This window comes from Biomphalaria glabrata, chromosome 7 (genome assembly GCF_947242115.1).
Source record: "Biomphalaria glabrata chromosome 7, xgBioGlab47.1, whole genome shotgun sequence".
In the NCBI taxonomy this organism is placed as follows: Eukaryota; Metazoa; Mollusca; class Gastropoda; family Planorbidae; genus Biomphalaria; species Biomphalaria glabrata.
Genome location: NC_074717.1, coordinates 35,006,037 through 35,020,152, shown reverse-complemented (window position 1 = coordinate 35,020,152; position 14,116 = coordinate 35,006,037). Strand labels below are relative to the sequence as shown.

Genomic DNA, 14,116 nt, shown 5'->3' with positions numbered 1-14,116 from the left:
ATAGATAGATAGATAGAGAGGGATAGAGGGATAGATGGAGAGAGAGAGAGGTTAGACAGAGAGAGGATAGATAGATAGATAGATAGATAGATAGATAGATAGATAGATAGATAGATAGATAGATAGATAGATAGATAGATAGAGAGGGAGAGAGGGAGAGAGAGAGAGAAGTTAGAGAGAGAGAGGATAGATAGATAGATAGTTTGGCACCTGACATAGCGCTAGACAGAATGGAGCCCCCCACCTACCAACCCCGACCCACCCTCACAGACACCTAAGTAATAATCTCATTTGTAAGTGATACATTTTGTTCAACAGGCCTGTTTGTAACTTTGTTTTGTTACAGAACTATAATTCCAAGCTCTAAACAAACAAAAAATGTGGGAGGAGAAATTAAGTGGACCAATTAGATTATACTCTAAATTTTTGGCATTTTTAGGATTCGAGCATAAATTGTGAGTTATAGTCCCAAATGTATTTATACAATAGAAAATATCAGGTTGATTAAAGGTTGCTAATAGGCGACTAGATAAAGAATATTAGGGTTCAGAACTCATCTCAATTTTTACTCTTATACTGAATAATTTTGTATAAATTCTAAATTTTCCAAAAGAAAGTTTTTCTTAAAATAATTATGATAAATTCATGTGCAATTACATAAACTCTGACCGCCCTCTCATTCAGAGGGCTAGAGTGGGGAGGGCAGAAGATGAAATCACCCTCCCATCCCATCGAATTCGCCAAGAAACCAGAAGGGTAGCGACATAATATGAAAATTATATACTAATTCCCTACCCCACCAAATCGGCCAACATACCACAGGTCTCATCTTTGTTAGGCTTTTCCCCTCTTCTGTACACCTGGCCACCAGAAATGATAGCCTGATAGAGTTTCATGTGCCCTCCTTCTTTCTTTCTTCCATTCTTCCTTTCTTGCCCAGACATAAATCTGGGGCTACTGTCTAAGTCTCTTTCGTCAGTTCATGTGTCGTTCTAGTTTAATAAAGCCTTGTTTTAGGTTACTCTTCAGTGTTCCTTTATTTCTTATTACACTCTTTGCAATCCTGCATTCAACGTCACAAGACAGGTCCTCATCTGGAACCTCCAAGGAAAGAGAAAGAGAGATGGCCCAGAAATATATGGCGCCGAGATTTGGATGCAGATGCCAAGAAGGACAAGAGACAGCTGGCTGGTGTCCTATATCCCAGACTGAACCACAGGCTAGGATTAAAAGGAAGGGAGATAATTTGCACCCCTGTCTCGATGCTAAAAAACTGTTGTTCATTCTTCTGTTTTAATGCAGCACCTAGACTGACTGTATATGTGTCATAGGATCTGGACGAATTTTTCTGGGATGCCGTATTCTCTAGCTATTTTCCATACTGAATCTCGGTGGACACTATCAAACGCTTTCTTAAAGTCTACGAAACTGATCGTTAGCCGTTGTTGGTTCTCAATGGAACGAAGATCTGCTCTGCACATGTTCTGCCTCTTTGGAAGCCTGCTTGTTCTTCTCTGAGCCTCTAATCTACAGACTGTTGAAGCCGATAAAGGCACTTTTCTTATTTCATATGCTTGGACAAAAGTATTCAAATGCCCCGTCTTTCACCGTGACTGAGCAATATACCCAGCAAATTCAGTTGATTCATAATGCTCTTGCTCATATTTTTTATTTATTTATTCCAAATCAACGTTTTGACTCTTACGACGTTGAAGAACTTTCTAATATTATATTCAAACCTTTTATAGTGCAAAGAATTGCAAGCCTATTATTAGATGTACATGGTTGGCCATCATCATCTCATCTCTGCCTGTGGTCCCTTATGGGGCATAGGCCACCAGCCAGCTTCTTCAAGGCGTCTCGGTTCTGGGCGAGTCTCTCCAACTGTCCCCACGTCTTGCCCATCTGCTTGACATCTGCTTCCAAATTGCGGCGCCATATATTCCTGGGCCGTCTCTATCTTTCTCTTTTTAAGTCTGTCGAGTATGATGATAGTCAGTCTGTTGTAAATATTATCCTTCTCTTCCTCTTCACTGTTGTTAAGACAATATCTAAGTTAATCCTCTTCTTCACTGAATGGAATGAGGCTGTTATTATCCGTGGTCCATGCGCTTCCCATCCTACCAGTGCTCTCTGAGCCCGCTTAGATAGCATTAGGACTACTGCCTGTGTGCTCAAGTCCATAAAGTGTAATTCTTGGAGGATCGTGTTTCAAATCAGGAGCTTTGAAACTGGACAATACACAAAGTATCAATCCTTTTTTGACACAGTAGACCAAGTTGGATCAGATATGTCACCCGCATGCCAGATGAAAGAATTCCTGAGAACATCCTGTATGCTGAGCTTGTGGAGATCCAAGAAACGTTCAAGATTTACCAACAGAGATGTCTGCAAGTGAAATCTGACGACTACAGGGATAAACAAATAGTTTGAGAACATCGCGCAGGGTGGACAACAGAACAAACTGAGCGTGCTGGTACGAACCTCGCTGATAGCGAAAGAAATGAAGTTGTCATAAAGAAGGGGATGCAAAAGAAAGCAGCCCTGTTAGATAGCCCTAAAACAGGAGCATTCAGATACACGAACAGTGGCTAACTTTGCCGCTTCGGAATCCGATTGTTCGCGGACTCAAACAGAAACCAGACTAGTTTTTAATGTGAGTACATTATTTACATCCTTTGTCTTTCAAGACAGAAGGAGACATATTACAGTCGGCAACCTCGTCATGGTTAACAAAATGTCCATTTGTAGCGTACTCGTCATATAAACATCCAGTTACGGATTTACGGCAGTGCGTCAACCCTGTGCCTATATTTCCGCAAACCTAAAAATATACAAAATACAATTTTGTTTGTTTGCATATTAAATAATTATAATTATTTTTAAAGTAGAAAAATAAGATTACATCTTTCTTCTAAAATATGTCATATTATCTTTAGATATTATTTTTTTTTAAACTTATGCTTTGCTGTTAAAATGATTCAATAGGAGAGTCATACTCTAAAAAAAAAAAAAAATGAGGGCAGAAAAAATGTATTTAAATGCATATTTAAAATAAACAAAACAGCTAACACACGATTAGATTTATTATTTTATTTTTTTTTAGCAAAGATACGTAGGCCTATAATTAATTAATAATATATTAATTAAAATTCCCCAATTAAAAACATAAAATACCATCTAAACATTAATATTATTCCAAGAATAATGTGTAGAAAAAAAATCTAAATCTATATTACATAGATCTATGATTTACCATACTAAAAGAGGAGAGAGAGAGGGGGACAGTGACCGGGCACGATCTGCTAATAGAGCGCGCGCGAGCAGGTTAGGTCACGTCAGCACGTCATCGTACGTGCGGATAGACAGCTGCCAAATAATTGACCTGAAAAACTAGGGTCCTTCGATGTAAAGTTTTACCGGAAAACAATAATTTGTGACCAATCAATAACTGACCTCCAAGAATACTTTCTTCATCTTCCATGTCAATCTCCTCCCCATCTCTTTGATCTTTTTGGCTGCTCAGGATGGAATGTTCAGCATCGATGTAACTTGGTAAGTATGGAGCCCACATGTCTAAAAGCCGCTTACGACCTTCAGGGTTGATTCTGCGCAGCTCAGCCAACAAAAGAGCCTGTGCAGCTTCTCTGATCTATTTCATACACAAGAATATTTTGTGAAAAGAAAATAATTGAATGATGCAAGCAGTCTACATAAGAAGGTAGGTTTAAAGTTTTGATAATATAAAAGAGTTCCCTCAGATTACAACAAATATGTAACATTTCTTAATAGAAGTAGACCTGAGAATTACCAACAGCTTATTTAAACTTTGCCTAGTTTGTTTGTTTTACATTTTTTGGATTATTACATCCTAGCAAAAACCTCCAACAGGATGGCGGCGGGTATGGATCGAACCTAAAACCATTGAGACAACAGTCCAGAGCACATACCAATCACATGACCAAGCAGTCATTTTTAACCTCAATTCCATTTTGTTAAGAAATGAAAACTTTAAAAATAGAAGAAAATTGTTGTTTTTTTAATATCATATTTTAATCCTTCACCTTTTTGTCAGTTCAATATGTTGGGGTTCTAACCTATATAAATCTTTAGAAGCTTCTTTTCTTTTGAAGATATAAAATCCTTATGTTTATCTAAGTGTTCAAGACAATATTATCAATTGTAAAATAATGCAAAAGAGCAAGGGTAAAGCTTACAGAGGTCTTTAAATCTGGAGTTTTAAGGCAAGGGGGGATGGGAGGCTGGGGAAAATAGTTTTTAGCCTGAAAGACTGGATATATTAAGAACCCCTCCTCCCTTTGAAAAACTGGTATTTTTTTTTATTTTTGGATTTTGGGCACATTGACACAATTAAGGCCATGTCGTGCCCACCTTTTCTAACTGCTAAGAAGTGAATGTGCTTTAGTTTCATTCAGGCTACAATAAACTAGAATTCACAATGAGGAAAGAGCTACTGCCAAAGTGTGACATAAATTTCACAATGACGAAAGAACTACTGCCAAAGTGTGACACAGAATTAAACCCTGATTAAGTAAAAAAAAAAAACAACTGAGAACAAATCCTGACCTCAAGACATCTGTCCTGCCAGCGTCTGGCCAACATCTCCAGCTGAGGGCACTGGTAATAGTCTAGCCCCACCAGCTCTGGGAGTAGAACACAGTGCATGGCAGCAAGTAGACTCCAGCCCTGCTTTACTTGAGCCTGAAGGGTGGCCTGCATATCAGCCGAGTCTGAATCTGAGCTGCCAAAACTTTCTGGGCTGTCAGTCTCTCGGAATGAAAGACCAAAGTTTGAGCTTAGAGAATCCCCTTTGGGTCTGTAATATTTAACATGTTCATTTATGTTGGTACCATATCTTAATCAAGTACATTATCCTTTATTTATACACATTAAAGTTACATATGAAGAAAAAAATCCCCAACACTGCCAATGAATAAGTAAACATTTATTAGAGACTAAAAAACAAAATGTAAGCTAGCAGAGAATTCCAGCTATAAAGAAATAAAGTGTAGCTAGTGTAATGAGTAACTCAAATAAATTATTATTACTAGAAAATAAATAAAGTTGGACGGAAGAGAATACCAGCTATACTGAAATAAAGTAAGGTTAGGGTATTGAAGTTTTGAAATAAATCATTATTATTTCTTTATTGTACTGTGCATGCATGTTTATAATATAGTAGGCCTTCTTATCAAAGTGCACTTTGGCCATTCAGGGAAAATCTTCTGTGCTCTAGCTTCCAATGTAAAAAGTTCTAATTAAGACCTTCTTTTTAGCATGCTAATATTCCATATGAGAAGGCACCTTGCCCTAATATAAATAAAAATGAGCGTATAAGTAGTTTAATAGTGTTCATTGACTGACGAGGCTAGTTCATGAGTGAAAAAAAAGTGTTCTAATGTAGGTGAGGTTAGGAAATTAATATATTGTAAACAAAATATTATATAGTCAAGTTTATATTATTAGAAATTGTCACATTAAATAAATAAACTATAAAACTAACAAGATAATATGTTGATAGAATTCAAAGTTATCCCACCTGGTAGGGTGAAGCAACTCTGGCATGAAGACAGCTCTACTCATTCCCATTAGAGTATTGGCAACAGAAATAACACTCAACAAATGTTGTGTTGTCACTGCACTAGATATTTGCCACCGCATCTGGGATAATACAACAAGGTACAGATATTCAGTAACAATGCTATCTTAAAACTATTTTTTTTTATAAGTAAAAAAAAAATTACAAAACATTCTATGTTGTGTTGTTGTTGTTTTTTTATAGATAGGTACCAATAATTGTGGTTTTTTTTATATATGGTTGCAAAAGTTATAGGTTACTGGGTATATGGTGGCAAAAGTTATAGGTTTCTGGGTATTGTTAGAGTTAAGAGAATAGAATAAAATTTAGAAATGTGCACTTTAGCTTAGAGACATATACATAATTATGACATTTGAGGCAGAACCCACAAAAGCCAAGCATAAAATTCAGACTTAAACCATAACCCATCTAATAATAAACACTTTTGATGTTCTAGAAACCATTTTCTCAATTACATTGAATTGTTGTTATCATCCTGTCGAGCTTGTTTACTATCAACATTATAGCAGTTGTTAAGAAACAAGTCAATATCATCTCCAATAATAAGGGTATTTAACAGTTTACAACAATGGGAAAAGAAAACAAATGAGTGTGTCATTATACAAAGATTAAGAGGGAAAACTGGAAACAGAACTAATAAATACTGTAAAGCAACAAAAGCTGGTAGGTTCAAGCAGGCTTGTCATTTCTTGGTTCAGGTACCATTGAGAAATTATTTTAGAAAGATCCCCAAAAGAAAGGTTTGTTAGATAAAGATTAAAGAGTGAACTGGTCCATATCAGGATAAAGCTGATGGCTTCTGACCAATTGGAGTGAAGCGACTTCCTTACACTCATGGTTAGACTTCTCATCCCCCTTCTACCCCAAGGACACATGATATAAGCAATGCTAATGATGACTAAAAGACTAACATACTTTAGTAGAGAAATCATAAGCTTGTTGCTGGCAGGCTACAACAGACGCATCTCTTCGTGGTGTGCTTGGCCTAGAAGATCTACTGACTGTCTCTCCTTCAACCTCACTAGGTTTCTGGACAACTTGAGTTGGCATGGGTCCTATTGGAGAACATTTAACAAAGTCTCATTTCTCATTACGAAAAGAGGTTGAAAACTTTGCAAAATGATTAGTCTGAGTGTATTCTAAAATAGCCATATGCTATGACAACAATAATTATAAAAATTATGATGCAAAAACTTCTAGAGAAATCTATACAGTTTTATGTAAAAAGAAAAACCCATTAAATCATGGAGGACCATTTAATTACTATTCTACATGTGACAAAAGCTAGTCGGTATTTAGAAAATAGGTTTTCCTGAAACTGAAACTGTCACTATAAAAAAAAAAATTCACTACCTCCAGGTGTCAATTTGTCTTGGGCCTGATGTCTGTGCCAGCCAGGGAGCATCAAGGACATGTGCCCACCATGGGACAGAAGACCAAAGCTTATGGGGCACTTGGGTTTGTGGAGCCCCAATTTTTTTAGGCAAAGATCATCTAGCTGAAGGTCAAGGTTCCAGGCATGCAGACAAGACATGAAGAGTTCACCAATGGCCATACTCAAAGATTCCTGCAAAAAATTTTTATAAGTAAAATATAAAAAATACTTTAAAAAAAAAATGAAGCTTATATTGAGAGAAACTGCATCAATTATTTTGAATCAGTCAAATTATTAATTCTAATAGATCTAGACTAGCAATAATAATTTTGTATGATTGAAAATATTTTTATTAATTGTTTTTGTTTAATGCATATAGATTGTTCACTTTTGTGGACCAGTTGAGGTGCAAAGGGAGAAGGTTGCCATGCTGCTTTATCAAAAGCTATTAAAAATGGATTTATTCTAAATTCAAACTAGGGGATCCGTGATGGAAGGCTGATGTTTTATATACTGAGATATTCAATTACTTAGAAAAAATAGAAGGTTTCATAGTCTAAAAAGTCTACACATTACCTTAGAACATTATTATAAAAAACAAAATTAATAAATTATGACTAATTGGGTAATATTTTGATTGTTATCGACAATGAATAATTGTTAAAAATTTCAACTACATTCGAGAATGGGAAGTGGGAGAAATCCACCCAGAGTTGATATAAGCTTTTTAAACAAGAAAAGCATAAAAAATACTTTTTCAAAAAACAAAGCTTATACAAAGTGTAATTGTATCAATTAGTTTGGATCCGTCATGTAATTAAATTTCTAATAAATCTAGACCAACAACAATAAATCTGTGCGATTAGAAATATTTTTACCAATTGTTTTTGTTAAGTAATATTTCATTCTTTCTCATCACGCTATGATCCTATCATTTATCTGGACCAGTTGGGAAAATGGGGGGTTGGGGAGAATTTTACCGTAATCATTTTTAAGAGCATTTAAAAAAAAAAAGGAGGAACGGACAGAATTCAAACTCATGACATAAGCCTCCTCAGGCTGACATACTAACCACTCTGCTAGGGAGGTGTTAATAAAAAAATAGAAATTGTATTGTTATCTATTGTTTGTTTCAAACTTACTTTAAAGTGGTGACCTATAAAGGGGAATAATTCAGCTTATACCACCAATTTCTTTCTCTTATTTGAGGTACCAAACAAAATAATTAATTACTAATAGTTAATTTAATAATTTGATACTTTTTTTTATTGATTCTAGTGTTGTCAGCTAAAAGAAATAATTGTGCACAATTTCAGATGGATTCGAGATTGGGTGTCGGAGAAATAATGTGTACAATCTATTTACCAGACAAAGTGAGTTGATATAAGTTTCGTAAAAAACAGCTACTGTTTTTACACACCAATAAAAAGATCCATTCATTGAACAGAAAACATATAAACAGATAAACATCCTAATGTTGGTAACATACATGTACTGTGATGGAGTCTGGTCTCTTCCTGGCACTGGTGGGCTGGGTTTGTATGGGTATAATAGGCTGACCACCTACATTGCCTACAGCATCAAGCTTGTTCTGAATCTTCTGACCCACAGTCTCAGCTTTTTCTTTAGCTCGAGCCAACAAACCTGAGGAGAGTCAAGTTAAAATGTATCAACTTCTGAGGATCTTTGATTAAAAATCATCAGCTTTGTCAAATTTTTTATAAAAACTAACACAAAAAAAAAAAAAAACAAGCGTTGATGGCAAGACTTTAGTAAATGTAATGTAATTGCTGTGTGGCACTAAATTGTAAATCGTTAACAGCTTGTAAGTTATTACTAAGTAGAGCTACTGACTACATTATACTTATCTATTTGTTTTTAATTGTATCTTTAGTGTGTGCAACTCTTGTGACATAAATTTATTTGTAATAATGTAAATTAAGAGAATATTAATCCCTACTATTAAGGCTAAAACATAAAAAGTCACGAAATTGTGTGTAGCTGATATAATTATAATATCCTATTTTTACTTTTCTATAAAAGCAAAATGTGACTTCTCTTTATTTACTGGATTAGTAACAAGAAAATTCATGTCAGATACTATAAACAGAATGTGAGATCCATTCAACACTTCTCTATCAGTGTTAATGTATTTGATGCAGAGGGCTTTTGTGAAACAAGACTAAAAGGTACATTTTATAGTTAAGAGAGTGTTTGAAAGAGTGCTATCAATAAAAAAAAAAAAAAAAAGAAACCATTGGAATAAACTGGAATAAACATTTTCTGAAAGGATAAACTCATTCTGAATGAAGTGTTGAAAGTAAATATACATCATGAGAGCTTCAATATATTGGTTACTTAGAACACATTTGTTAGGTTCAACTCTTCTCTATTAGTTAACAAAAATATTTTATTGTTAAATCACTTAATAGTTTATACCAAAATTTTAGATTAAATTATAACCTAGAAGAATGATTATTGATAATAAATACAACTACTAAACAATGTCCAAATATATACATAATGCATTTCTGCATCTACAGTGAGCAAGTTACATTTTAGTGAAACTTATGCGATTAGTTCAACGCCTATATTTTCTCAATTAAACTTCTTCAAAAATTCTAAACCAGAGCCAACTAACTACAATGTATGTACCGGAAGAAATGTTTCAACTACTGTGAGAGGTTTCAGCATAACTATAATGTTTCAACACTAAAACATTCAGCTTCAATTGATTTAACTGTCAGGCAAGATAGAAATCGTTAACCTAGGTTCAGCCTCACTTATAACAGATAGACTTTTAAAAATTACTTTTATTTCAATGTAATTATGTTTTTAATGTTTCACTCAACAATTGAGTCATAGGAGGACAAGCCTTTTATTAATCTATTTCTATACAAAATTGATTTATATTTTAAATTAAATAAAAAACATATTTTTATATGTATCACTAATATCATCAAATAATAAATGGTACTGAATCTTTTATTTTTATTTTGTTATAAGTTAAAAATAAAGTACTCTCTCTTGGTTAAAAATTGTAAATGCTGAAAATGCCTTGATTTTAAGGTGCACAATTTCGATTTAGATTTATACTTGAGTACCATGATTTAGATAACATTTTCTTATACGATATGCATAATTTTTTTTCTCATATTGAAATTCGAGGCAACCCAAAAAAACTAGCAACGATCTGAATTGTATAAGGATATGAGGGATTAAGTACAAAATTTCACATCTAAACAATAACAAAATATGGAGGTCAAAAAAGTAAAAGGAAACAATAATTTTAAAAGCAAATTGATAAGCAGATTTCAATTAAGACTAGACTAATACTGGAATACAAAAAAGTTAGTATCAAAGGAAGATTGCTAAAATCATGCCAAGATTTCTGGTGCAGCTTAGGCTAGAATGTATAATACAAAATGGAAAGGTTAAAAAATATAATGAATACTCTTGAGTAGATGGATGATTCAGATGTACATTAGAATAGTCACTAAGGCTCCAGAAAAAAATAAAGCATCTACATGGGTGCTCACCCAGTGGTTGTCTCAATATGATTCCTGGGTTAATGAGGGGGATCAGATAAGAGGAAGAATGCATGGTGTAGCGGAATATCGGGCGCTTACTTTCAGCTTCTGTCTCACTCTGAATAAGGTCAACAGGAACACTTGCAGGCCTTGGCAAGGAGTTAGTTTTTTTTCCTTCTGTTGGGCTATGACTTTTAACCTTGAGAGATTTAGATCCCCTATAAATTTTCTCTGAATCTAGGTCAGAGCTGGAGCTTACAGACTTTGACTTGGAGGAGAATCTTAATGGAAATTTAGACTTTTTACGTAGCGGAACAGCTGGGTTTACTTGAGGGGCCTGTCCGCTTGGGGAAGTTGGCGAACTAGGAGAAGGAGAAGTCGAGGAGCTCAAAGATGAATGAAAACTAGATGGTCTAGAGTTCAGCCTAGGAGGAACATTCCTGCCAGCCGTGCTTGAATAAGAAGCAGAAAAAAAAACAGAGTCAACGTCTCGGTCCTCCTCTCTGGTAGGATCAATATGTTCCTCATCCTCTTCCTTGAAATCTGCCAAGGTCATTTCATAGGAAGAGTTGGACACATCCTCTAGGTATAAAACAAAATTATGACAACATCCACCTTTTCTTGTAGCAATCAAAATGATTTTGATGTTTAAAATTCAACTAAAAATATTTTCTAAAAAAAACAAAACTAAACATATAAATGTAACACATATCACATGTTAACAACATTTTTTCAAAAGCAAAGAAAAAAAATCAATGTAAAAGAAATATAGGGAATAGATTATCTTTTGCTGATAATAAAAATTAAGAGCTTATGATACACTTTACAGCACATTTATATAATAATGTCTTTTCAACTATGATAACTTTTTGATTGGACATGTTTACACACCAACATGTTTACACACCAACATCACTGAATTAAAATGAAATTGGATCTTGAAAACTTTCTCTTCAAACAAATTAGGTCTATTATAAATTGATTTCAAATTTGTTTATTTATTTGTTTTAAAAAATCTAAATAATCTAAAGCCCAAATCATTCCTTTCCAGGATAACAACAGCAGGACCATTTGTTTTTTCTGTATAAACTAAGAATATAACAGAAAGATCATGTCTTTTTTTTTTTCTTTAATATAATGTTTAACTAAAGATGAAAAATGAATAAACGCCCAGTTATGTTCTATAAATTTTGCCACAACTACAACTGATCAAGTGTAGCGCTCAAATCAATTAGTATGGGCATAGTCAGAAAATGGTATGAAAAAGTTACATAATAGAATTGTCTTCTAATTCCCTCTTCTTCTGGCTTGATATATTTGATGAACATAATAAAGCTTTGCCAAATGATTCGTTTCTTTTTGTTTTAGATTCTCTTAATGAAAGATATGAACCCTTTTAAGATACTAAATTTATTTAGTCAAAAGATACTCAGGGTCAAGCGGCTCACCAAGTTGCTCATCTTGTCTTGTCCTACGACATAACAGCTGACAAAAAAAACTATTACTCCCACAAAAAAAAAAAAAAATACAAGCCACCAAAATGAAACACCAAAATGTTACTGCATGCAATACTCATGCACCAAAATTTTTAATCTAACAAAAAATAGAATGTTATCAAGAAACAGGAGAACCCAATATAAAAAAAAATATATGAAAATATTTTCATTATCAAACACTTTTGTAATATTGGGAGAGCACTAAACATTAGGGTCACAGTGTCTTTAGTTTTATTTTTTTTAAAAGGAATTTTCAATTCAACCAAAAGTTTACCTGTAAGTTTTTGTTGACCGTCCATAAAATCATGTGGCTGTATCTTATCACCTTGAGGAAGAGTCATACCCCTGGCTTCCAGCTCAGCGGGTGACAATAAAGCATACTCCTCAGTTAGAAGGTGGACTGAAATAATTCAATTTTATATGATAAAAGATCTATTGTCTTAGAGGAATCTAAGAATTTTTAAAGGAAAATAAATGTGTCCCATTAGTTATTAAGTCTCATTATTTGAATAGATGACAAACACAATCTAAGTAGTAAACACACAAACAAATATCAAAGACCGAATAGTGATTTAAAGTTAAGGTTAAAGCCTGTTTTCGAAATTCTAATGGGTACTTAAGTTGGAAAAAATAAAGGGGTAAAGGTGCTGGCCAAATGATACGATACCTTAGTTAACAGCGGCCATAGAAGCAAATGGCCTTTACATCATTGCCCTATAGATTTTTACTTATCTAATAAATAATAATGAAAAAAAAGATATAAAAGTTTAACAATGAAATGATTTCCAATCAAGAATATTAACTCTTTCTCTCCGCAATTATTTACCACATTCTGGTGGAATCAACACTGGTATCGTCAGTTAGGAGATAAAGAGTTAAATAAAGTGTTGTATACAAACTACAATGTCACACAAGTTCCTTACAAAAATTTATATTTTGAAACTAAAAAGATGTACACATATTTCTTTGTAAATGTTTTTATCTAAATCTGCTACTTACAACAGGAATATGATTGAACTAATAAAACTATTTTTTTCTGACCTATTAGAGCTTCTGTATCAAAGAAAAGCACATGAGCATCCGGATCTCTAGTGTTGGTCTTGACCCCTTGAATGAGGAGTGGGAAGCCAGTTGGTTTCATGAACTCAACCTTGTTGCCTTGACTGTTCTGATTAGGTTGTGCTGTAATCTGTGAAAGAAAAAAAATTCAGGCTTACTTAGCTCATTCATAAAGACCATGTGATAAAAATGGCAGATCTATATGATCCCAAGAAGTATTCATTTCACAAGGGTCTTTTCTTTCCTGACCAATTAGATAGACAGTACTACAGTTTCAAGACAAAAATTGTCAGGGTAGAAAATGTGGCTACTACAACATTTTACTTCTTCCATCCAATGACCATGAGTGAGGTTAGTTGGGGCACCACTTATGACTTTTCAAAACTTCATATCATGTCTTGATTCTAAACATTCCTTAATATACTTGATGTCATCCCCAGCTGGCACATTAAAAACACTTATCCACATTACTATTATATATTTATTTATAAAGAAACAAAACATTCTTACAACATGCACACCAACATAAAAAAAAAAAATGTCTAGAAACAAAATCTTTATAAATGTGTTTCAAACTAAAATCAGTTATTGAACAACATTTCAAGGTGTCAAGATGACCTACATTCAACTTTTGCTGAGTGAAATTTTTAAAAGTGGCCAGATTTCTTCTTTTCAAAGCCTGGGCTAATGTGATACTTGGATTGGTGAGTGCTTCCACAGGCATGGCATTTTCATCACAGTTGTTGAGAACATCTTCAGCAGTCTTACCATCAATCACCCGATCCAAGTGACCTGACAGACACATTTCAAATGACGTCAGCATGATACAGATATTCAAAAACATATTTTGAGAAATGATACCAAGAAGTTAGCAGCCAAACCGAATATTTAAAAAATTTAGGAAAAGTATTTAACACTAAAAACTAGAATTAGCTAGCACATGCTCCTCATCAATTGTATTTAAATGATGAAAAAGACTATTCTCAACTTTTTTGCTCCTGCCACGGTAGAAAGTGTTGTCAACAGCTAAGCAATA

The 14,116-nt window shown here is 34.0% G+C and overlaps 1 protein-coding gene across 17 annotated transcripts in view; it reads right to left on the bottom strand.

The window, feature by feature from the left end:
• The window catches only part of LOC106066519 (WD repeat-containing protein 7-like), a 47,628-nt gene that overhangs the window by 13,428 nt on the left and 20,084 nt on the right, over nt 1–14,116 (bottom strand). For 15 of the 17 annotated variants that reach the window (XM_056034780.1, XM_056034779.1, XM_056034781.1 and 12 more), the window contains 10 exons: nt 13,703–13,872; nt 13,063–13,210; nt 12,296–12,421; nt 10,625–11,107; nt 8,485–8,639; nt 6,974–7,187; nt 6,536–6,675; nt 5,561–5,682; nt 4,588–4,837; nt 3,457–3,652 (listed from right to left, as the gene is read on the bottom strand). In XM_056034780.1, the coding sequence (XP_055890755.1) occupies nt 3,457–3,652; nt 4,588–4,837; nt 5,561–5,682; nt 6,536–6,675; nt 6,974–7,187; nt 8,485–8,639; nt 10,625–11,107; nt 12,296–12,421; nt 13,063–13,210; nt 13,703–13,872 (2,004 nt within the window). The remainder of the gene's footprint in view (nt 1–3,456; nt 3,653–4,587; nt 4,838–5,560; nt 5,683–6,535; nt 6,676–6,973; nt 7,188–8,484; nt 8,640–10,624; nt 11,108–12,295; nt 12,422–13,062; nt 13,211–13,702; nt 13,873–14,116) is intronic. The other 2 variants (XM_056034792.1, XM_056034793.1) reach the window with 1 other exon arrangement.